Source organism: Rosa rugosa, chromosome 6, assembly GCF_958449725.1.
Source record: "Rosa rugosa chromosome 6, drRosRugo1.1, whole genome shotgun sequence".
Lineage (NCBI taxonomy): Eukaryota > Viridiplantae > Streptophyta > Magnoliopsida > Rosales > Rosaceae > Rosa > Rosa rugosa.
Window position 1 is genome coordinate 50,278,521 of NC_084825.1, and position 24,455 is coordinate 50,302,975.

General features: G+C 37.0%; 3 protein-coding genes and 1 pseudogene across 7 annotated transcripts; 3 read left to right on the plus strand and 1 right to left on the minus strand.

The window, feature by feature from the left end:
- Window positions 1-1,360: 1,360 nt before the first annotated feature.
- On the plus strand, window positions 1,361-6,716 carry LOC133713427 (cytochrome P450 704C1-like). The gene is made up of 6 exons (XM_062139448.1): window positions 1,361-1,857; window positions 4,827-5,042; window positions 5,173-5,472; window positions 5,568-5,888; window positions 5,987-6,190; window positions 6,271-6,716. The coding sequence occupies exons 1-6, from the start codon at window positions 1,576-1,578 to the stop codon at window positions 6,451-6,453; spliced, it is 1,506 nt and encodes a 501-aa protein (XP_061995432.1). The 5' UTR covers window positions 1,361-1,575; the 3' UTR covers window positions 6,454-6,716.
- Window positions 6,717-10,559: 3,843 nt separating this feature from the next.
- On the plus strand, window positions 10,560-14,342 carry LOC133713428 (cytochrome P450 704C1-like). The gene is made up of 6 exons (XM_062139449.1): window positions 10,560-10,991; window positions 12,419-12,634; window positions 12,743-13,039; window positions 13,141-13,461; window positions 13,588-13,791; window positions 13,872-14,342. Exons 1-6 carry the CDS (start codon window positions 10,710-10,712, stop codon window positions 14,052-14,054), a joined length of 1,503 nt encoding a protein of 500 aa, XP_061995433.1. The 5' UTR covers window positions 10,560-10,709; the 3' UTR covers window positions 14,055-14,342.
- A 68-nt stretch (window positions 14,343-14,410) lies between these two features.
- LOC133716959 (exocyst complex component SEC10b-like) lies at window positions 14,411-16,601 on the minus strand (annotated as a pseudogene).
- Window positions 16,602-16,944: 343 nt separating this feature from the next.
- Window positions 16,945-22,477, plus strand: LOC133718586 (cytochrome P450 704C1-like). Of its 5 annotated transcripts, XM_062145453.1 has the most exons (7): window positions 18,595-18,653; window positions 18,845-20,584; window positions 20,675-20,881; window positions 20,967-21,257; window positions 21,339-21,662; window positions 21,791-21,994; window positions 22,069-22,477. In XM_062145453.1, the coding sequence occupies exons 2-7, from the start codon at window positions 20,285-20,287 to the stop codon at window positions 22,282-22,284; spliced, it is 1,542 nt and encodes a 513-aa protein (XP_062001437.1). In that variant the 5' UTR covers window positions 18,595-18,653; window positions 18,845-20,284; the 3' UTR covers window positions 22,285-22,477. The 5 variants fall into 5 exon arrangements, 1 of the variants encoding a protein (XP_062001437.1); XR_009850388.1 differs by lacking the exons at window positions 20,675-20,881; window positions 20,967-21,257; window positions 21,339-21,662; window positions 21,791-21,994; window positions 22,069-22,477 and having other exon boundaries at window positions 16,945-18,653; window positions 18,845-18,906; window positions 19,033-20,280; XR_009850389.1 differs by lacking the exons at window positions 20,675-20,881; window positions 20,967-21,257; window positions 21,339-21,662; window positions 21,791-21,994; window positions 22,069-22,477 and having other exon boundaries at window positions 16,945-18,625; window positions 18,845-18,906; window positions 19,033-20,280.
- The last annotated feature ends 1,978 nt before the right edge of the window (window positions 22,478-24,455 follow it).

Genomic DNA, 24,455 nt, shown 5'->3' on the forward strand with positions numbered 1-24,455 from the left:
GGTTGATAAGAACTTTTGACTATTATTAATCGTTAGAAGGCAGAATGAGAGATAAATGTGTATATTGAACAAGGATATAATAGGAAGATTATGAAAAAAATTAAGAAATATGAAATAAGTATATAAAATTTCTCGCCATGGAAATCTGGTCAGAGTAGGAATACATACAAAGCTTTCAGCCAACTTCGTACTTGATAATACGTGATAATGCAACCATGTGAAGACTAGTTTGATATCTCCGATGCTTACCCTCAACTTATAATTTTTTTTAGGTACAACGGCAGCACTCAGCAGTGCCGCTTAACGGATTAATAGTTAAGATCGATAGAGCAATTTGGGAACGACGTTCAGTGACAGTACAGTTGACAAGCTCTCTTTTAACTAGTGTTACCCTAATCCTACTTCCATTTCCTTTCTTTGTTGTGGCATCGGAGATTAGGACATGTCTGCAACCTGACTTCGTTTTATCATACTCCTTTTAGCAATAAATGTCGTTATGCAACAACAACGTATAACAGCTAACCACCCCTGCACATTGGCGGCAATAATTGTCTTAAATTAAAGCAACTCATCCATCAACGCCCCCAGGCTGAACAGCATTAATTGATTGAGAGGAATTAATTACTTAATGTACGTATGTACCGAAGACTGGAGACACCTCGTGATTATAATAATCCAACCACTTCCACGTTTCATCATCTCGTTTAAAGCTCAGATAGCTCAAGTGAGAACTTAGCTCAGGGAGGGGATCCTATGAGAGAAGAAATCTGCTGTCCCTACTCCCCTGTGCCAAACCTGTTCCCATGCATTCATTGGTCTATACAGATTAAGAAAATATTTTCTTAATCTTTTGTTCCATATTTTATTCTTTGTGGACCAATGAATGCATTTCATCCCGATCCGAGAAGAAATCTGCTGTCCCTAATCCCCTGTGCCAAACCTGTTCCCATGCATTCATTGGTCCATACAGATTAAGAAAATATTTTCTTAATCTTTTGTTCCATATTTTATTCTTTGTGAACCAATGAATGCATGGGGACTGGTTTAGCACAGTATTTTTGGGGACAGCAGATTTCATCCCGATCCTATGGAGTGGAGCCTTAAAGTTTTTCGTATTAAGTTGGTGCAGTGGCGGTTGGATGAGTACTCATCTCTTCCCATGCAGCTAGCTTTACGTCCCTTCTGATAGTACTGTCTCTTCCCATGCAGCTTTACGTCCCTTCTGATCGATCATATACATAATGCTGTGTCTCGTGTTCAAACTGTTTGCAGTACTAATATTTCACGTACATCATATTGTTAGATTAACAAATTCATGTTTCATCTAGCAAATCAAAAATTGATTCTGTGCCACGTTTGTGTAATCTGTGCTCTCTAGCTCTAGTATATATATAGCTGGTTTCAGCTCCTGATTGTACACCGAGGCTATCATTTCTAATACAGGCTTCTATTTTCCTCTCCATTTTTCTGTTTTCTCTGTTTTCCTTGAAAACGCTTCCACTAACCTCATCATCTTTCGTAGAGGCTAGGTACTCTACAATCTTCAATATCATTCCAGAATTAAGCGTGTGAGTAATGGATTTTCTTTCCACTGCTGCACCTACCATAGTAATAATTTTAGCAGTAATTCTTTTACCGGTAATTTTTTGGCCGTTGAAGAACAAGAGATACCCACCTGTTGCCGGAACTATCATACACCTATTTAAATATCGCTTCAAGCTGCACGATTACTTCACTGAGCTTGCATGCAATTACAAAACATACAGGATAAGTGTCTTGTTCAAATATATAGTTTTCACAGCAGATCCTGCAAATGTTGAATACTTGCTCAAGACGAACTTTGCAAACTATGGCAAGGTATATATGTTATCGAACTGATGGGTTAAATAACCCAATTCTATTTTGATTCATTTTGCATTTTATTTTATTGTTGAATAGTTTATTATTATTATTAATTTTTTTTTTTAATATAGTAATGCTACTGATCTAAATTTGGGTTTCAAATGATGATATGACATGTAACACGTTAGGGAATTTTCTTAGATACCCGGATGTTTGTCATACACCCATTTTGTTAAATATTTTGGATCATTAGATTATATTACTAATCTAATGGTCCAAAATATTTAAAATCTGGTAACCTGTTTAGCCCTTAGCCAAGTGATTATCAATTGACAATTACGTTTTTTTTCCTTTCTAAAAAAAATAATAATAATAAAAAAAGCCTTCTAACTTAGGCTCAACAAATTACCATTAGTTAAATAGTTTTTATTACTAATTAATTTTATTATTAGCCAATTAATGTTTGATTAATACAATAATACTTGATTATCAATTGACAATTACACAATTGACAATTACATTTTTTTCCTTATTAAAAACAAAAACCTTCTAACGCTCACGAAATTAGTATTAGTTAAATAGGTTTTATTACTAATTAATTAATTCTAACTTAGGCTCAACAAATTACAATTAGTCAAATAGTCTTTATTACTAATTAATTTTATTATTAGCCAATTAATGTTTGATTAATACAATAATACTTGATTATCAATTGACAATTACATTTTTTTCCTTATTAAAAACAAAAACCTTCTAACCTAGGCTCACGAAATTAGTATTAGTTAAATAGGTTTTATTACTAATTAATTATATCATAAGTAGTTTCCTTAACCAAATATAATTCTTTTTACATGCATTTTACGACAACCACAACCATTAATATAAAAATAAATAATCTTTGTCATAGATGTAGTAACTATTTCACGTACAACTTGTTATTATTGCTTTTTAAACTAAATTACAAATGTTACCACAATGTGTTATCATATAGGTAAACCATTATATTTTGACTAAAACTACGTATGTCCTCATTGGTGTAATGAAGTTCTCCCTTGCGTAATTAAAGTAATATATTGTGTAATTTCCGTCGTTCAAGTTATAATTACTTTCAATTCAACGTAATTTACCACAAATTACAACAATTGATATAAAAACGATACTTTTTGTTCTAATTGTAGTAATTACTCCACCTACAACCTATTTATGGACAATTTAACAACTGTGACAACAAATTTATTGTTAGAGTGGTAAATCTTCATGTTTTTATCATTAATGAAATTATTACTTCAATGACCATGCATTTTACCATAATTCACGTCAATTGATGTAAAAGTGGTAATTTTTGTTCTATTTGTAGTAATTACTCCACCTAAACTAATGTACTAGTTTATGGACAATTTAACAAGTGTGATAATAAATTTGTAGTCACAATGGTAAATCTTTATGTTTTTATTATTAATGAAATGATTACTACAATAACTACACATTTTACCACGACCCCCAACAATGGATGTAAAAGTGCTCACTTTTGTTCTATTTGTAGTAATTACTAATTACTTCAAAAACTGCATCATTTACAAGATAATCAACCATTTTACAATTCTGACAACAATTGTGTTGTGAACATTGTAAAATTAATATTAGACCAAAAGATATATAAGTACTCTGTATTGTAAAAAGGTTCTCCATTGGATAATTAATGTTCTCTATTTGATAAAAGTTGTTCAACTATGATATTTACATCTTTGACCACTCAATTACAATAACCACAATAAGTGTGGTCATAAGTCGTAATTTTAGTTCTACTAGGTGTAAGTTATTATTTTCATAATATATGTTACATGTTTCTAAACAGTATTACATATCAAGATAGAATGTGTTGTTAATATAGTAAATTTTATTTTTTAAAATGACACATGTCAACATTTAAGTGGATAACCTTTTAACCAGTTCTGTAGGTTTCCATTACATTAATTTATTAAAAAAAATAAAAATAAGGGTATGGCATACATCAAGGTACCCTAGACGACCCCAACATTGTTAGATGCTACAAACCTAATAATCAGATGATCGACAACATATATGTTTTTCCAAATGAAATACTGTTGTGAACAGAAAAACCGATTGGTGGGAACCAAAAAGAATGACGATTAAGAAATAAAGTCTCCAAAATTTTCCTCATGATAGAGTGTCCCAAGTACTTTTGTATTGATTGATCAATAGTCACAGAGCTTGCTAGCTTAGGCTTGACTAATATTGTGTGCATGTCCTTCCTTTCTAACAACGTAATGATCATTGATATGTTATTAATGGGTCTGACAGCTGAGAAGTAGTGCCTATCTTAATAACCTCAATCTGACCATCTTAATACTTTCCCTGACTGCAAAATATTTAACATTAATATTTCTTGACGCAGTGGACCTTTTGTTATTCTTGGCAAAAAAACACAGCTACAGCATTGTCACAGTACAATCTAAGAGGCTTCTGAATGGAATCCACAATCTTAATTTCTAAAAGAAAATTTATTAACCACAGTGCTTGTCCTGTTGCCTCATGAACAGCTATACACTCAGCTTGCATAGTTGATGTAGCTGTCAGTGTTTGTTTTACACTTTTCTATGATACTGCGCCCCCAGCCATCAAAAATATAGCCTGAAGTAGACTGTAAATCATCAATATTTGCCTTATAAGATGCATCAGTATAGCCAACCACTTCCAACTCTTGATTTTCTAGTTTTCTATGGACAAGCATATTATCTTTTGTTCTCTGCAAGTATCTTAACACCTTCTTACCAGCTATCCGATGTTCGTGCTCAGGATTAGACTGATATCTAGACAACATTCCCACAACAAAAGCTATATCAAGCCTTGTACACACTTGGCAGATCAATGATCATTACGGCTTTATTTGTTGCTATCAAGTCCTAATTAAGAGAAATTTGGATCGTTCGTGATTCAGTTAAATTAATACAACGATTTTGTAGGGAGAGTACGTGCACAGCCTCATATCAGATGTTGTAGGCGACGGGATCTTCTCTGTGGATGGGGAAAAATGGCGGCATCAGAGGAAGACATCAAGCTCTCACTTCTCAACAAAAATACTTAGAGAGTTTAGCAGTGAAATCTTCAAGACCAATGCAGTAAAGCTTGCTGGCATAATTCATGAAGCTGCAACCCGTGACGAATCAATAGAGATGCAAGTGAGTTTGCAAATTTCTTAAATATCACATACTACATATATAACACTGTACGTTGTTGTTGTTGTTGCTGTGGAAAGTTTTTCTTTTTCTTGAAAATCGATCAATTAATTGATGTTTGTTTTGTTGGAAGGATTTGTTTATGAAATCAACCTTGGATTCAATCGTCAAGATTCTACTTGGTTTCGATCTAGGCACCATGTTGAAAACAAACAATGAAGAAAGTATCCGGTTTTCCAATGCTTTTGACGCTGGAAACGCAGCTTCCCTTTTTCGTGTTGGTGATATCGTGTGGAAGATCAAACGGTTCTTGAACATTGGTACAGAAGCAATGCTAAGAGAACATATGAAAGTGGTGGATCAATTTATATACAAATTAATCAACAAAAAGATTGAAAGAGTCCATAATCCAGAAGATGATGATGAGCTACCTGTGAGTTACCTTTCTTAATTTTTCTGTTCTAGATTAAATTAATTAATACAGTATTAGTTACTTCTATGTTACTGATATGTGAGGTTAAATGACAGCTAAAGAAAAAAGACTTCGTCTCCAGGCTTTTAGAAACTTGTGAGACTGATCCAAAGTACTTGAGAGACATAGTCCTCACTTTTATTGCTGCCGGCAAAGACACAACTGCTTCTGCTCTTTCATGGTTTTTCTATATGATGTGCAAACATCTTGATATACAAGAAAAGATTGCACAGGAAGTTAGAGAAGCAACAGGCCTAAATAATAGTTCAAGCGTTGATGAAGTTGCAGCCAACCTTACTGAAGAAGCGCTTAACAAAATGCAATATCTCCATGCAGCTTTGAATGAGACGCTCAGACTCTATCCCACAGTTCCAATGGTAAATTAACATATTATATAAATGCCATACATGATTATTTAAATCGCTCTTTATAGTACTTCTTAGTTGCTAAGTTTAATGTTGTCCTTTGTTTATAGAATGCGAGGGTTTGTTTTTCTGATGATGTCTGGCCAGATGGATATAGTGTCAAGAAAGGGCAATTGGTGATATTCCAACCTTATTCAATGGGTCGTATGAAGTTTATATGGGGTGATGATGCAGAAGAGTTTCGACCAGAAAGATGGCTTGACGAAAATGGCAATTTTCAGGAAGAAAGCCCTTTTAAATTCCTGGCCTTCAATGTAATTAAGAAAACTAAGCTGTTATCTGCATGATAAAGTCGCTTAATTGTGGGAGTACTGATGTTATTTTTACAATGCAGGCCGGCCCAAGAATTTGTATGGGAAAAGACTATAGTTTTATCCTGATGAAGATCTTTGCTGCTGTGCTTTTAAACAACTACACATTCAAGCTCAGTGACGAGAAAAAAGTTGTCAAATACAAGATGATGGTCACACTCCATATCAATAAAGGCCTTAATGTTCATGCATCTCCAAGAATTTGAGCGTGGAATAAAGTTATATTAAATGTTTTGTTTTAAACATCTTTCACCTTCCCATTAGAGTTAATCATTGAAAATAAAGAGGCTAGCCTCTACAATTTCATGTATTGTTCTTGTTTCTTTGATACATCAAACTTATGGTGAATAAGTACTTGTAGTTGATGAGCATTGTCCATTAGTAAATCAAGGTATACGCATCATATATTTTGGGAAGTCGTATTGTAGTAACGGCAACTTGCAATATATGCTCTCCTTAGTTATCTTCATATTACATTTTAAAAGGCAAATACGTATGTACCCGGAACAACGCATCAACATGCGTGTCATCAAAATGGATGGCGCCCTTTTAAAAAAATTCATTCGAAATCTGTATTTCATATTATTTAGAGTTTCAAAATTTAGAATTTTAGACTAGGCATCATTCAAAAAAATTTATTGGACAGCAAGCTTGTGGTATATGAATTGTAGGTTGGCAGTCCAAGCAAGGCTCTTACCTTCTTAGTAAAAGTTGCATTTCGTTAAATCTTATTCCGTTAAAGAAGTTGACAACTACTAACTTCTAAGGCACTGATTTGGTACCCATGTATAAGACTTCAATCTCTAAGTTATTTCAGAAGTACAAACAGCTCATATAGAATTCTAAGAGCTTAAAATAATAAATATAGGGAAATGTTACTTAGAAGATGAGATGAGTTCATCCTATTCTCTTTTGTCTCGCTCTTAGTGAGGTTGTCTTACAAGCTTTGGGAAATGATTTTTTTTTCTTTGAGATCTTCATATAATTTAGGAGACTTCTCCTTAGTCGGATTTCTCTAAAAAAGTTTACTCCTCACACTCAGATTCGCTTTGAGGAGATTTTTTCTTACCTGAATTCTCCTCTAGGTGATTTCTCTTCACCAAGATTCCCTTTGAGTGAATTACTCCTTACCCATATTCGTCTTGAGGGGATTTCTCTTCACACAGATTCACCTTGACAGATTTTCTCCTCACCCAAATCCGCTTTGAGAGGTTTCACCTCACCCAAATTCGCCTCACCAAAATTTGTCTTGAGAGATTTTACCTCGAGACATTTTTTCCAAATAAATTGCTGCCTCTCTATTAGGAATGTTGAGCATACTCTAAGGTTATGTTTTCTTGTTAATGCAGAAACGATATGAAGACATTCCAGTTTTGGGGCAAAGGCCAACAGATGAATGAACTATGGACTCTTCCTTATAACCATCATGTAGTTTTTGTATGGAAGGAAAGTTGAAGTATGCAATTATGCATTAGGTACCAACTCTTTATTCATTAATAAAATTTTTGATGGATTGAACCGATTATATCAAGCATGTTTCAATGTTTGATGCTCCATTCAATTGTTTTTGGAGTGTTGAATCAGTCTTGTATGGCCAGATTGACTCTTAATTTTTTTTATTGTTTGTTTTTGAGGTTTCATCTTTTGGCCTTGATTTCCCATTGACTAAAGCATAATCTAGATAGTAACGGAATGTTCATATGCTTGTTTAATTGCTGCAGTTGCTAGTGGGAAGGATTTGGAAGAAACAGGGAGTGAGGATGATGGGCTTTTGGATCTCAGTGAAGATGATTTTTTTCTAAGTGGAAGCTCTAGTGATGAAGCAAATGCAGATGATGAATGGACATATAAGAGTACAAGGGAACAGGCTTCCAGTACTTCTGAGAAAGCAGCATCTGGCATTTCCAGTGATGAGAGAAATCAGAGACAGATTTCAGCTAGAGCTTTGATGCCTGCCCCTCGGCATCAAGTAATTCTCTCTCAAGTTCAGTACCTGCTCAATCAAGATTCAGTCCTTCATCAAGCAAAAGTTCACCAAAACATGCTGAAATGTCTACATCCAGCAATACATCAAGTAGCAGAAGTGAAATGACGCTAGATGATACTGATTTCGCCAATTTTGAGCTTTGTTTCCAAAGTGGGAAACCAATGTTGCTGGACTCGTGATGATCTTTTATTTTATAGTTTTTAGTTTTGATCCTTGGTTTGAGCTTGATGTAGAAGCACAAGTATTCTGTGCTAGTTATGTATAGCATCAAATAAGAAATGTTACATGCCCCGGGTAATGGAATGGAGGTGGTTAACCACCAAAGATTTTATATGTAAATTCTAAAGGTTACTAATCGTCAAGTTCTTCACAGGAAAGGGAAAAAAAAAAAAAACTAGAGCAATGCAACTGCATTATAGCATTATATAACCACCTAATTAAGGCAAAAATTATTTCATGTCCAAATTAGTCATTCCACAACAAAAGGCACAAGCTAGTTGTAGACCCCGTGAAATTCTGAACGTCACTTTTGGATGGGATAATTTTTCGCGACCATGGTTCAGCTAAAGACTTTTGGAAATAGTTTGGGCTTGGGCCTTAGGCCCAAAAATAGCATAAGATTAGAGTCCAAAATTTACTTTGGACACCCAACAGACGGGTATGCTAGTGAACCTAGCCCAATAAGTTAGTTGACCTTTTACCCGAGCATCTCCCTTGATCCAGTAAGGTTCTTGTAGCGCATAATAGGATCCTTGCATAATTTTGAAATCTAATTTTGCGTGCATTTACGATTTCCTTATTTTACCTTATTTCTTAACAATTGGCGAAATTTCTACTCGCCTTAGTCAAAGCTTACTCGTCAACCATCTCACCAACTTTCAAAAGTACAATTTACTTGCTCATGTTTTTCAAACTCGAGTAAAATTCCGACAAAACTTACTTTGCCATTTTTCTATCTAAATACAAGTTTGGTGAGGCTCAATCCTTATTTGGTCTTGCCAACACTTTAATTTTGAGTTTTCTTGTAATTACTTATTCTACTTTTATTTTCCCCATCCTTTTAGTTTTTACAACCTATTATTTTTACTGGTAAGTCTAAGGTGTGTTGATGTTTGTCATACATCAACTTTTTAATAAATATATATTAAATTAAATTAGTTGGTGAAACCTGTTATACAAGTCAACAAGTTATCCACTTATAATTTGACATTTGTACTTTAAAAAAAAAATTACCACACTAAGTACTCATTAATTGTTTTATACGTAAATCGTTTAAAAACTTGTAATAAATATCGTAAATATAATAATTACTTTGATTACAACTATAATTATTACTAAATAAGTCAAATGTGGTGGTTTGTTGTAAAATATAGGGCTGGGCGTTTAAGCCCGAAAACCCGCAAACCCGGATCGGCCTGTCAAAGCCCGACCCGTTCGGGTCGGGCCCTATTTTTTTTGACACCAAAACGGTTCGGGCCGGGCCTGCAATTTCCAAGTTATGGTTCGGGCTGGGCCCTGCTTGTCAAGGTTGGAAAAGCCCGTTTAGGCCCGTCTTAGTTAAAAGAGACAGAATTGGACTTAATATAAGACTCAAAATCTCTACCATAGGATCAGATACACTGAATTGTTTCTCACTCAAATACCTAAAGTCCTAAACGACTAAATCTACTGGAGTAAGATATATGCCATGTCCAAAAAAAAAAAAAAGATATACGCCACTGAAATCTGGTCAGAGTAGAGGAATACATACAAAGCTTTCAGCCAACTTCATACTTGATAGTACGTGATAATGCAACCACGTGAAGACTAGCTAGTATGATATCTCCGTGCTTACCCTCAACTTTAATTTTTTTTTTTTTAGGTACAACGACGGCAGCTGTTGGCCGAGATAGGCCTTTTGCGGTGCTTAATGGATTAATAGTCAACCAATTTGGGAACGACGTTGACAGTACAGTTCTCTTTTTGGTTGTGGCATGGAGATGTCTGCAACTTGACTATGTTCTCTCTTTTCGTCATAATAAAAAAAACAACTACGTACAACAGCTAACCTCCCCGGCCTGTATATAGTTGGAATAGTTGTCTTAAACCAACTCATCGATCAACGCCCCCTGCAGGGCGCAGGCTGCACACCATTACATGAATGAGAGGAATTAATTACTTAACGTACGTACCTATAACCTAAGAACGAAGATTTCGTTATTATTATAATCCAACTACTTTCGTTTGATATACAATGCTCACTAGCTACTAGCTAGATTCCCCCTCCTTTAAAGGCGTGGAGCCTGGAATTTTTTTTTGTGATAAGTTGCTACAATGGCAGTTGATGAGTACTCATAGCTCTTCCCATGCAGCTATACGTCCCCTTTGATCGATCGTATATATATATTGGTGCATGTGTCTCGTTCTAACTTCATCATCGATCGTAGAGGCTAGGCACTCTATAATCTTCAATATCATTCCAGAATTGTGTGAGTAATGGATTTTCTCTCCACTGCTTTACCTCCCATAGTGATAAGTTTAGCGGTAATTCTTTTAGCACTGATTTTTTTGCCGTTGAAGAATAAGAGATACCCACCTGTTGCCGGAACTGTCTTACACCAACTAGCCCATCGTCGCACGCTGCACCATTACCACACTGAACTTGCATGCAGATACAAAACTTACAGAATACTTGGCTTGTTCAAATATGCAGTGTACACAGCAGATCCTGCAAATGTTGAACACGTACTCAAAACAGCCGTTGGAAACTATGGCAAGGTACATATATATGTTATCAAACTGAAAGATTAAATAAGTCCTTTTTTTTAAAGATAAATAAGTCCATTTTATTCAAACAAAATTAACTACATACCAATTCTATTATGATTCAGTCTGCCTGTATGGTTTTTTATTTTTTATTTTATTTTTATTCTGGTACAGTGGAGCCGTGGAGGAACCGCCCCAAAAAAAGAACAAGAAAACTACTTAGCTAAAATAATGTTTTTTTATTGTTAGATAGTAATTTTTTTTTACCATAATTTTTCTTGGTTATAAATCAAAAAATTATCCAATGGACTTTTACTGTCACACAATAAACACAATAATGTTTTAGTGAATCCTCCAAATTTCTCTACTTTTCTTTTTGGCGATGTCCAAGTTTCTTCTTTAGTGCTTTGCCAAAAAAAAAAAAAGTTTCTTCTTTAGTGATCCTATTTTTTGATCAAATTTGTTTTTTTTTTTCTAACACTCCAAATTATTAAGCTAAAAAAATGTGAATGACAACGGAGGGGGACCCAACCAAAACCTCCGGAATAAACAAGCAAAAATGAACAAGTTAACGAAATCCAAACTATGAAAGACTCAAAACATCACTATCATCAAATTTGTTGTAAAATAGTGAAAAGTTAAACTAGAAGCTACTTTTTTTTTTTGGAAAAGACTAGAAGCTACTTTTGGAGAGACACAAAATACTTGCTCCATCTAGAATCTATATTTAGGAACTGTTCCTCAAAAAATAAAAATAAAGAATCTATATGTCGGAAGAACTTAATGCTTGAAAATGCCAAGTGTGGAAAAATCGAAAAGAAAGAAAGAAAAAAAAATCTTATCTTTTCATGATTGAATGGGAAAATTATCCTTCTTTTTGACATTCTTTTTCTCATTACTCTATGCCTAAACCATGTCAGCAAAAATTGTTATCAGTTGACTAGTCTAACAAAGTTTAAATTTTCGATTTAGAATTTTGGTATTTCTTATGTACCTAGTTTACCCTTTGCTTATTAGAAAATATCTAAATTATAGAATATATTAATAGAAATGCTACATCAATAGTGATATTGTGTGACTGTCTATTGTGCTCACGATGTTTTGTGTCATAACTCGTAAGTACTTTTTTATTGATCGATAGTCAAAGAGCTTACTAGCTGAGGTGAGCTAATATTGTGTCCTTGAGTTCTGACAAATAATGATGATCGGCAACCCTTCAGAGCTTGCTAGCTTAGACGCCTGAGCTAAGAACTGTGCTCGCTTCAGTGTTTGTGTGCTTGTTTTACCAGCAACAAATGCATTTAATTTCACATATGTAGTCGTCTCCAATTCTCCATGACCATATACTCTGCTTTATTTGTTGCTACCAAGTACTAAGCGAAATTTGATTAAACCTCGAAATTTGAATCGTTCATGAGATTTGGTACAATTTCCTGTAGGGATTGTACTTGTACAATCTTATAACAGATGCTATGGGCGATGGGATCTTCGCTGTGGATGGGGAAAAGTGGCGGCATCAGAGGAAGGCATCAAGTTCTCAATTCTCAACAAAAGTACTCAGGGACTTCAGCAGTGATATCTTCAAGACCAATGCAGTAAAACTTGCTAGCATAATTCATGAAGCTGCAAGCTGCGACAAATCAATAGAGATGCAAGTGAGTTTGAATGTCTCAAAAATCACATACTACATATATAGCACTTTAGGTTGTATTTTCTGGTTTTCTTGAAATCGATCAATTAATTGATGTTCGTTTTGTTGGAAGGATTTGTTTATGAAATCAACCTTGGATGCAATCGTCAAGATTCTACTTGGTATCGATCTACAAACCATGTCCGGAACAAACAATGAAGGAATCCGGTTTTCCAATGCTTTTGATGATGCAAACGGAGCTACCCTTTATCGTGTTGCTGATATCTTCTGGAAGATCAAACGGTTCTTGAACATTGGTACAGAAGCAGTGATAAGAAAAAATGTAAAAGTGATGGATCACTTTATATACAGTTTAATCAACAGAAAGATTGAAACACTCCATAAATCAGAAGAAGATGATGAGCAACCTGTGAGTCACCTTCCTTTCTATTCTTGATTTCTAGATTGAATTGATATAGTACTAAATATTAATAACTTCAATGTTAATGATATGTTGAGGTTAAATTGCAGTTAAAGAAAACAGACTTTATCTCCAAGCTTTTGGAAGCTAAAGAGACTGATCCAAAGTACTTGAGAGACATGGTCCTCAGTTTTATTGCTGCCGGCAAAGACACAACTGCTTCTGCTCTTTCATGGTTTCTTTATATGATGTGCAAGCATCTCAGTATACAAGAAAAGATTGCCCAGGAAGTTAGAGAAGCAACAGGTCTGAATAATACTTCAAGCCCTGAGGAATTTGTAGACAACCTTACTGAAGAAGCCCTTAGCAAAATGCAATATCTCCATGCTGCTTTGAATGAGACACTCAGACTCTATCCTACAGTTCCAATGGTAACTTAACATCTTGGATAAATGTCATACATGAATTGAATGTTACGATTCTTTGCTGTTCTTGATTTGAATCACTCTTTGCATTACTTCTTAGTTAATAAGTTCGGTGCTCTTATTTGTTCATAGAATGCGAGGGTTTGTTTTTCTGATGATACCTGGCCAGATGGACATAGTGTTAAAAAAGGAGAACTAGTGATACTCCAACCTTATTCAATGGGCCGGATGGAGTTTATATGGGGTGATGATGCAGAAGAGTTTCGGCCAGAGAGATGGCTTGATAAAAATGGCAATTTCCAAGAAGAAAGCCCTTTCAAATTCATAGCCTTCAATGTAATTAAGAAAACTAAGCTGTTATTTGCTTGATAAAGTTGCTTAATTATGAGAGTACTGATTATATTTTTATAATGCAGGCCGGTCCAAGAATTTGTCTCGGAAAGGAGTATAGTTATATCCAAATGAAGATCTTTTCTGCCGTGCTTTTAAGCAACTACATATTCAAGCTCTCTGACGAGAAAAAGGTTGTGAAATACAAGACGATGGTCACGCTCCATATCAATAGAGGCCTTCATGTTCATGCCTCTCCAAGAGTTTGAGCATGCAAAAAAGTTATAATAGATGTTTTGTCTAAACATCGTTCACTTGCCCATTGTTGTTAATCATTGGAGTAAGAAATGCATCAAAGAAGAAATGCATCAAAGTGAAAATAAAAGAGGCTAGCCTCTTCAATTTCATGTTTTGTTCTTGTTTATTTGATTCATAGAACTTGTCGATCGTCAACAACTTGTAGTGGATGAGCATTCTCCACACTAAATCAACATATAATTGTATATGCATCAGTTTGGTAAGTTGTATTACAATGAAAAACAAATGCAATAGAATCATTCTCCCCTTAGTTATCTTCATTTTGCATTTTTGAAGGCAAAGATGTGTGTATCTGGACATCATATTCTCAAATCATCAACAGAAGAAGCATTGAACTACCCTCGAACAGAGTTGAGAGCCTTCCAGGATTAACAATAAGGATTGGCCAACATGCCCAGCAATTCAAATTTTTCATCACAGAAGAAGCATTGAAACTAAGCATAAATTCTTTATTATCAGTTATATCACTCTTCAGCCATGTAGTCCTCCACTGGGAATAAAAGTGAATTTCTCCCAATGACTTAGCAGAATAGCCGCTCTCTGTGCAAGTGCTTTCCTAATTCAGTCAGGAAGACCTTCGAATACTGTGAAGGCAGATTCAAGCATACGTGAAAGATAAGCTACGCTAGTGCAAGCATTTGTTGGCCAGTGATCTTCTGGTGATCTATAATTTGTTGCCTTCTGTTCAGCAGATAGTAACCGCCCTACCTCAGCAATCAAAGTTTCAATGCACTGTTGAAGTCCTTTATATGTAGCCCTCTCTCTGCACTTGACATAGCCAATCTGATTTCTTCACATGCAGCAGCATGTGCGGCAGCCACAGTGAGCAGAAGCCGAGATACTGAAGTTGAAAAGTGGTGTTGAACTATTGCCACACTACTACAGCAACGTTGTACTGCAAACATGAAAGATCTCACACTACATTCACCAGAACCAGCCACCACCCTGTTCTTAAATCTTATGTCAAAGTTGCACCTTCAATCAGGCTGTCTTTTGCTTGTTCAAGACCTTCGATTAAATATTGAGTAACTTGGTCCAGTAGGGAAGTGAATACAGCTTTTGCATTCGCTGCAAGGTTTGCAGGGTGAGATGAAAACAAAGTGGTGAATCTGGTGATTGCTTCTTCATTCCAATGGACAAATTCTGTTACAATATGGTGTCTTTCAGCATGTAGTTCTTCCATCTTAGCTTGATATAGGTGTCTAAGAGAAGTCTGCTCATATTCAAGATATTCATCCTTATGACTAGAAAACAAGACTCCACAAGGCCCACGATGTCCCAGTCACCACATCCTACAGCTCACATGTCTCTAGCAAGTTCTCTTGTCCTCTCATCTGCCACTAACAGCATTCTGAGATATCGTAGCAATGCCCCTTCTTCTTCCAACAGAGGCTGATTCACCAGGGATGGTTTCACTAATAATTGTCCAGTAGACCTGTAACTCTCCACTCCAAAATTCACTCAACTAAGATTGACAGATTCTTGAGCAGAAGGGAAAATGGCCATTATTGTTGGTGCTTCCTTACCTACAATATTTGTAATTTCTTTGTATAAGGAAGAAAGTCCGCGAGAAACATTGCAAAGACCAGTCTTCTGGGAACACTGATCATCACCAATAACAAATCTGACATCAGCATTCATGACTTCCATGTCATGAACAAATATTGAAGTTTTACCACATAATGTTGCATAATACTAGTTCCCTTGTTGAGTTTGGATAAAATTTTAGCACATTCTGCCATGTCAGACAAGTCGATCTCTTCTCTGTGATGCACATCAAAACGAGCTAGCAGTTTCCTCTCCAATTTGTAGCAGTAGTCCCTCAGATTAGCAGCTGCAACTTCTAATCACCCTGCTAGCTACTAATGCATCTTCCTCGGAAAATGTTAATGCCATCAACTTGTTTGCAAATTCAGATGCCTCTTCAACATGACTCATCGAAAATTAGGGGCGAGAGTTGCACTAAATCGCCTGTGCTGCTATTGAACTCCATCAAGTACTTTATGAGGTCTATGGTTTGATTAGCAGTGCCGCACTGAGCATTTCATTTCCCATTCCTGCAGTAATCTTTCCAACACTTAATATACGGTGAGTACTCTAACCTGTCAAACCTACCAAACAAGCCGTCTACTATTTTCTCAAGCTCCGAAAATATTGTCTTGAAGTTCATGTTTCTTCTCCAACAAGGCAACAACATCCTTCTTAAGATTGTCTAGTCTTCCATCAATTTATGTCTGAAGATTGACCAACTCGTCACGAAAATCCTTGAAGAGCGGTAACATCTTATCTAGTTGTGGAAATAAAGCATCAGAAGCATCCGATGGGGCTCGCATAAGTCCAATCGGCAAAGCATCACTCCCCCTGGTGCTACTATGACTCTCGGATGACGAATCTGTTTCATCTTCTTGAAAAGATGGGAGGAGCTCCTTTACTAGGTTTTCAAACAATGCATCAAAGGAAAACCCACCCTTAAAGTCATCCATGTCCAAGACTAACATATGAAGATTTTGCAAGTGTATCGCTCTCGATTACATCTTTACTCATTTTCATCTCCATGAGTAATTAAGGTAATTTCGATCAAGTAATGCACAAAATATGATTTCATGAATTTTCATCACCATTGCTCGGTTTTGTAGACTGTATTAATTCTCTATATACCAACAAGGAAAATAGTAATCCTATATGTATCAGGAATCAAACTTTTTTCTTTTTTTCGATAAAAAAAAAAACTGATATGCAAAGTGTTTAACCTCCCACATATAAATGGAAGATTATGCCACTAGGCCAAATAGTAATGCGCAGAATCAAACTCTTTTTTTTTTTTTCCTTGTTTAATGAAATTAACAAAAAAGGTTATATAAATCTGGCGCCCAAATTTGATTCCCTCCTAAAATGTCAAGTCTTAGAACCACACTCTTACACTTGCTCGAAGAATGCAAGAACATGAGAGAGCTCAAACAAATCCACACCCACATCATAAAGTCCCCATTTTTACTCAAACAAGACCAAACCTTTCTCATCACTCGTCTCCTATTCTTCTGCGCTCTATCCGATTCGGGTTCTCAGACCTACGCCACCGGAGTTTTCCGGGTCATAAAGAACCCGACTCTCTACGTCTACAACATCATGATCAGAGCATACGCGTGTAGAAAGACCAGTGCTTTGGATAAACCTGCTTCGTTTCGGTCGTTGGTGTTGTATAAGCAAATGGTTGGTAATGGGATCGGGCCCAATTGGCTAACTTTTCCGTTTCTTGTGAAGGAATGCGCGGCGAGGAGTGATGGCGGCGCTGGCCGGAGCGTTCATGGCCAAGTGGTTAAGTACGGGTGTGAAGATGATGTGTTTGTTCGAAACTCGTTGATGAATATGTACTCTGTTTGTGGGTCTTTGAGTTGCGCACGCAAGGTGTTCGATGAAATGCCTGAGAGAGATGTGGTTTCGTGGAACTTGATGATTAAGGGGTGTTTGAGAACTGGGGAACTTGATGAGGCGATGGGTGTGTTTGGGAAGATGAAGCAGAGGAGTATTTTTAGTTGGAATTCCATTATAACTGGGTGTGTTCAAGGCGGTCGGCCGAAGGAGGCATTGGAACTTTTTCATGAAATGCAGGTTAGGGGCGGTGTTAGACCGGATAAGATTACGATTGCTAGTGTCCTTGCAGCTTGTGCTCATCTTGGCGCGGTTGATCACGGGACATGGGTGCATGGGTACCTGAGGAGAAGTGGGCTAGAGAGTGATGTGGTTATTGGAACAGCTCTGGTTGACATGTATGGTAAATGTGGATGTGTGGAAAAAGCTTATGAGGTCTTTAAGGAAATGCCTAAGAAAGATACTTTGGCGTGGACAGCTATGATTTCGGTTTTTGCACTCCATGGGTTTGGCAATGAGGCTTTTGATCTTTTTGAAAAGATGGAAGCAACTGGGGTTGAGCCGAATCATGTGACGTTTGTTGGGTTGTTGTCAGCTTGTGCTCATTCCGGTTTAGTGGAGAAAGGTCGCTGGTGTTTTGATGTGATGAGACGTGTTTACTTAATTGAACCACAGCTTTATCATTATGCATGCATGGTTGATATACTTAGCAGAGCCGGGCTAATTGAAGAGGCGGAAAGGTTGATAAGAAGCATGCCAATGAAGCCAGATGTATTTGTTTGGGGTGCATTACTTGGAGGTTGTCAAATACATGGAAAGGTTGAGATAGGAGAACTGGTGGCCCGTCATTTAATTGATATGGAACCTCTGAACCATGCTTTTTATGTCAACTTGTGTGATATATATGCCAAAGCTAGTAGATTTAATGATGTGAAAACAATTAAGTCACTAATGAAAGAAAGAGGGATCAAAAAGGAACTCGCAGGCTGTAGCATGATTGAAGTCGATGGAGTTGTTCTTGAATTCTCAGTGAGAGGATCCCCTGATATTGTAATGGACGAAGTATTATGGGTCTTGAGTCAGTTGAATAATGAGGCCTAGATAGATAGAAAGGAATGGGCTTCCGTGAATCACAGTAATGAGAATTATGAAGGTTAGTTGGGTGCAGATTTCCTTTTGAGGTACCCATTTTCTTTCTAGCTTTCCTATTTAAGCAGATATTGAGACCATGTAGATTTTCTCTTCGAGAAATAATGCACCATCATCCTGCTTGTTCAAGCAGCCTTATGGAATTAACTCTCTTGCTGGAAGAAATTCATGAACTAGGCTATAATATTCAGGCCCTTATCATTATTTGTATCTTATTTTGCAGGTAGCCACAAGCTGTGTTCGTCACTTGATCATGAAGTTTTTATTCTCTGAAAATTTAGCCAGGTAATATATGGAAAACAAACCTTTCACTCAACCATGGATTGGGATTCTCTGAATTTGAATAGGGTTTAGGATGGGAAGCTTTGTTTTCTGATGATACCTGGCCACATGGTTTTGATGTCAAAAAAGGGGATATGGTGGCAACCTTATGCCATGGGCAGCTTGAAATCACTATGAGATGATGACGCAGAACAAAACTTGGCCAAAGATATGGGTCGAAGAAAATGGTATTCCAACATGAAATCATTTTCAAATTCACAGCCTCCCAGGTAAGAAAAAAAATGTTGATTCACACGGGCAAAATTAATTGAAGAGGTTATGTGATTACATAGGTATGTCCAAGAATATATCTAGGAAAGGAAATTTGGTTATAGGCAGATGAATATACTTTCTCCTGTCTTCATATTAAAGCTGAGTGATGAAAAAAAGAAGTAATCAGTTACAGTGATCACTCTCCATATGACGGGGACCTTCATTTGCATGCCTCTCCCAGATTAGGCAGGCAAATGTCAAATTAAGACCTTAGACTGCTCCCTTTTATAGTTGGCAAAATAGTGAAAGCTGAAAAAGGTGATGAAAGCTCTAATGCTAGCTCTTCAGAAGAATTATAATGGGAGCAATAATTTCGGTGTGTTGGGATCAAAGATAAATATACTCAAACTCACATACACACAAGAAGTTAAAGAATTTAGCTAGCCTCAATTATAGGTTTGAAAGTGCATCTGTTTTTTCTTCTTCTTCTTCTTTTTTTGTTCTCTTTTTAGATTAATTGTCTTTGTCTTTGGCATGGGCAGTTGGGAATTGTGGACGAACAATTAAGGAGAGAGATTAGTCATGTTTTTGATCTATTTTACCTCCAAACCATGCCAAAACTTGTAGGTTTAATGAAAGAAAATTATTAGTGAAAGAAAGAGGGATCAAACAAGCGATGATGCAGTAGTTCTTGAAAGGATCACCTAATCTTGGTCCTGAGTCTGTTGATTACTGAAGCTAGTGCTAATCTTGATAGAAAGGCGTTGGCTTCACTAAATCACAGTAATGAGAAACTACTAGTTTGCTTGGCTTAGATGTTGAGCCCCATTGCCATGGTTTTTCAAGCTCACTTGGCTGTTATTACTACATTTTCTAAATCTGCTGCAATAAGACCTCTGCGATCGAAGTTTGGCCAGCCATGCCATTCATTTCTCTCCAATCTTCTATAACGGACCAAGAAATTCAATGCCATAATCAGTCCTCAGTTATTGGAGTGGAGCCTTGTTCAGTTTCTTGTTCAGACCCAGTATTTAATTTGGAATAGTGGGAGTTGGCAGAAACAGACAAAATCTGTCTCTCATATGATACCCTAAACCTGAATCTACTGCAGGAACTATTCATTATCCTTATGAGTGTCATGGATTTTGTTTCCACTGCCATAGCATTAAGTTTAGCAGTAACTTTAGCTACGCTTCTGATTAGACACCGTGCTGGAAGATTGTGTGAGAAGAAAAAAAGATACCATCCTGTTGCTGGAACTGTCTTGAACCAACTCATCAACTTCCCTAGGCTGCATCACTACATGAATGAGCTTGCATGCAAATACAAAACTTACAGATTGCTCGACTTGTCGAGAAGTGCAGTTTACACAGTAGATCCTGCAAATGTGGAATACATGCTCAAAACAAACTTTGCAAATTATGGAAAGGTAAGATGATTATGTAGCTGTAAAATTTAAATGTAAATAGTTAGATATTTGGCAAAAATGTGGCATTCATATAGTTCCAACAAGCTGTAGGGGTTGTACCTGCATAGCATTTTGTCAGATGTTCTGGGCGATGGAATCTTTGCTGTGGATGGGGGAAAATGGCGCCATCAGAGGAAGGCAGCAAGCTCTGAATTCTCAACCAAAATGCTGAGAGACTTCAGCAGTGCAGTCTTCAAATTTGGTGCAGTTAAACTTGCTCGCGTAATTGCAACCTGCGACCAAGCAATAGAGATCCAAGTAGGTTTGCAATGTTTCACTAATCACATAGCATTTTTGTTGTCATTGTTTTGAAAATGATAAAGATCGTAGTGTTTTCTCGAAGGATTTGTTGATGAAATCATCCTTGGATTCAATCATTAAGATTCTGCTTGGTATCGAACTAGACAGCCTGAGTGGAACAAGTGAAGAAGGTAACCGGTTTTCCATTGCTTTTGATCAAGCAAACGAAACTGCCTTGTTGCGGTTTGTTGATATCTTCTGGAAGATCAAACGGTTCTTAAACATCGGCAGGGAAGCAGTGCTAAGGGAAAATAGTAATGTGATAGATCAATTTGTGTACAAATTAATCAAAAGCAAGATTGAGATTATCCATCATTTAGAAGACAAACAATCTGTGAGTTACCTTCCATGCCATCTTTGTCCTAGATTAAACTTTTGGTAATTATGATATTAATACACTCAGGATGAATGGCAGTCAATTACGAAAAGAGACTTTGTTTCAAGACTTTTGGAATCGAATGAGACTGATCCAAAGTACTTAAGAGACATGGTCCTTAGTTTTATGGTTGCTGGAAAAGACTCACTGGCTGTCACTCCTTCATGGTTTCTTTATATGATGTGCAAGCATCTTCATATACAAGAAAAGATTGCACAGGAAGTTAGAGAAGTAATAAATCTGAAAGACAATTCAAGTGTTGATGAGCTTGCAGCAAGCCTTACTGATGAAGCCCTTAAGAAAATGCAGTATCTCCACGCGGCTTTGACTGAAACAATCAGACTCTATCCTGCAGTTCCAATGGTAAATAAATCCTATATGCATTTATTGAATGTGCAATCATACTTGCAAGGTTACAATTCCTCACTCTGGATTTGAATTACTTATTCTACAACTTAACTAGTTTGTTTATGTGATGTTGTCATTCATAGGATGCGAAAATGTGTTTTTCTGATGATACTTGGCCAGATGGATTTAGTGTTAGAAAAGGGGATATGGTGGCATACCAACCTTACGCCATGGGAAGGATGAAATTTCTATGGGGTGATGATGCAGAAGAGTTTCGGCCAGAGAGATGGCTCGACAAGAATGGTCAATTCCAAGATGAGAGCCCTTTCAAATTCACAGCCTTCCAGGTAAAAAATCTAAAATACTTGCTAATAGTCGTTAAGTTTTGGGATTACTCATGATAATTATTTTCTGACCTCAGGCTGGTCCAAGAATTTGTCCAGGACAGGAACATGCTTATATGTATATGAAGATCTTTTCTGCTGTGCTTTTAGGCAGTTATATATTTAAGCTAGCTGATGAGACTAAAGTGGTCAACTACAAGACGATGGTGAGCCTCCAAATTGATGGGGGACTTTATTTACATGCCTCCCCAAGATTAGGGAATGGATTGAAGACCTTAAATCTGATGCGCTAAACATCTTTCGCGTCTTCGCTATATAAACTCCCTGGCCTAGTATTGTTCAGGTGCCTGATTAGTTATAATGTTTAGTGTATGTTGTCTGAAATCCCCTTTGTAACAATAACATTGAGGTTTCTAAGAATCATGCAAGACATTTGCAACATGTTCCAATTACAGTAAATCTATTCTTTGGCCTCCTTCGGCTCAATTGCAGTAAAACTGTTGAAATTTGAATGTTGGTGTTTTTTGTATATATATTTTCTTACCAAACATGTACACGACTATATATAGTGGCTGAAAACCACAAACTAAAGACAACAACTCCTTAAAACAAGGAATCCCTAAACTAGGGAAAAGGTAAACAACACAACTCCTTAAAACAAGGAATCCCTAAACTAGGGAAAAGTATGGGCATAATCCATAATTCAGCAGCTTCTAATACTCCCCCTCAAGCTGGATCAAGGGAGTTCCTTGAGCCAAGCTTGGAAAGCAGACGTTCAAACTGAGCGGAAGCAAGAATCTTGGTAAAAATATCTGCTAGTTGATCACATGATCGTGTGTACACTGTTTCAATAAGTTTAGACTGAACCTGATCTCGAACAAAGTGACAATCAATTTCAATATGTTTGGTGTGCTCATGGAAGACTGGATTGGCTGCGATATGCATGGCAGCCTGGTTGTCACAATGTAGAGATATAGGCGCAGTGCACACAATGCCCAAGTCACCCAACAATGTCTTTAACCATATGAGTTCACAAGCTGTGGATGCCATTGCACGATACTCAGCTTCGGCACTAGAACGAGCAACCACAGTTTGTTTCTTACTTTTCCAAGTAACGAGGTTGCCTCCAATGAAAGTACAATACCCAGTTGTGGACTTTCGATCAATGGCATTTCCTGCCCAGTCAGAGTCTGAGTAGCCCACAAGGTTGAAGTGGCCATTGTTCTTCATAACAATTCCTCGATCAACTGTGCCCTTTAAGTAGCGAAGAATCCTCTTGACAATCTGTAGATGATGAGTGGTAGGAGAGTGCATGAATTGACTGACCAAACTCACAGCATAAGTGAGGTCTGGTCTTGTAATGGTGAGATAAATGAGCTTACCCACAAGGCGTTGATAAACACAAATATTTGAGAGAGGTTCTCCGTCAACATCTATTTTAAGTCTACTATTAAGAGGAGTGCGAGCAGGCTTACTATCCTTCATTCCTGCCTCATCAAGAAGATCAACAACATATTTGCGTTGATTTAAGAACATACCATTTGAGGAGTGATCCATTTCAATTCCAAGAAAGTACTTCAATGGTCCAAGATCTTTGATGGCAAAGGCATTGTGCAAGGCTGACTTGAGAGACTTAATCTCATCCATATTGTCTCCAGTGATGATTAAATCATCCACATACACTAGAACAACCAACTTCCCAGCCTTGCCATTTCGAACAAACAGGGAGGAGTCTGCATGACTTCGCTTGAAGCTTGAGGCAAAAAGAACCGAACTCAGTTTGGAATACCAAGCACGTGGGGATTGTTTCAAACCATACAAGGCCTTGTGAAGTTTGCACACCATTCCAGCTTCACTTTCACGTGGATGTCCAGGAGGTAATCTCATATACACATCTTCTTCTAAATCCCCATGCAAAAAGGCATTCTTGACGTCCATTTGGTATAGAGACCAGCCACAATTCACAGCAACAGATAACAAAACTCGTACTGTGTTCATTTTAGCAACCGGAGCAAAAGTCTCCTTATAATCAACACCAAAGGTTTGAGTGAAGCCACGAGCTACTAACCTTGCCTTATGTCGCTCAATTGAACCATCAGAGTGGAACTTGATTTTGTAAATCCATCTTGCCCCTACAATTTTCTGCCCTTTGGGAAGCTTGACTATACTCCAGGTTCTATTGTCATCAAGAGCTTTGAGTTCATCATGCATAGCTTTCTTCCAAACTGATGATTGATTTGCTTCTTCAAAGTTCCTTGGTTCGGTTTCTTTGGAAATCTTGATGAGGAATGCATTGTGAGGAGAGGAGGTACTGGTGGAGTGAGCAATTTGAGCAAGAGGATAACGTGGTGTGTAAGTCTCATATTCCTGAAGTCTTGTTGGTTGATGTCTCACCCTTGGTGGGTTTCTTCGAGGTTGAGACGTGTTTGGTGCCACCTCTTGTTGATGATCTTGAGTGTCAGAG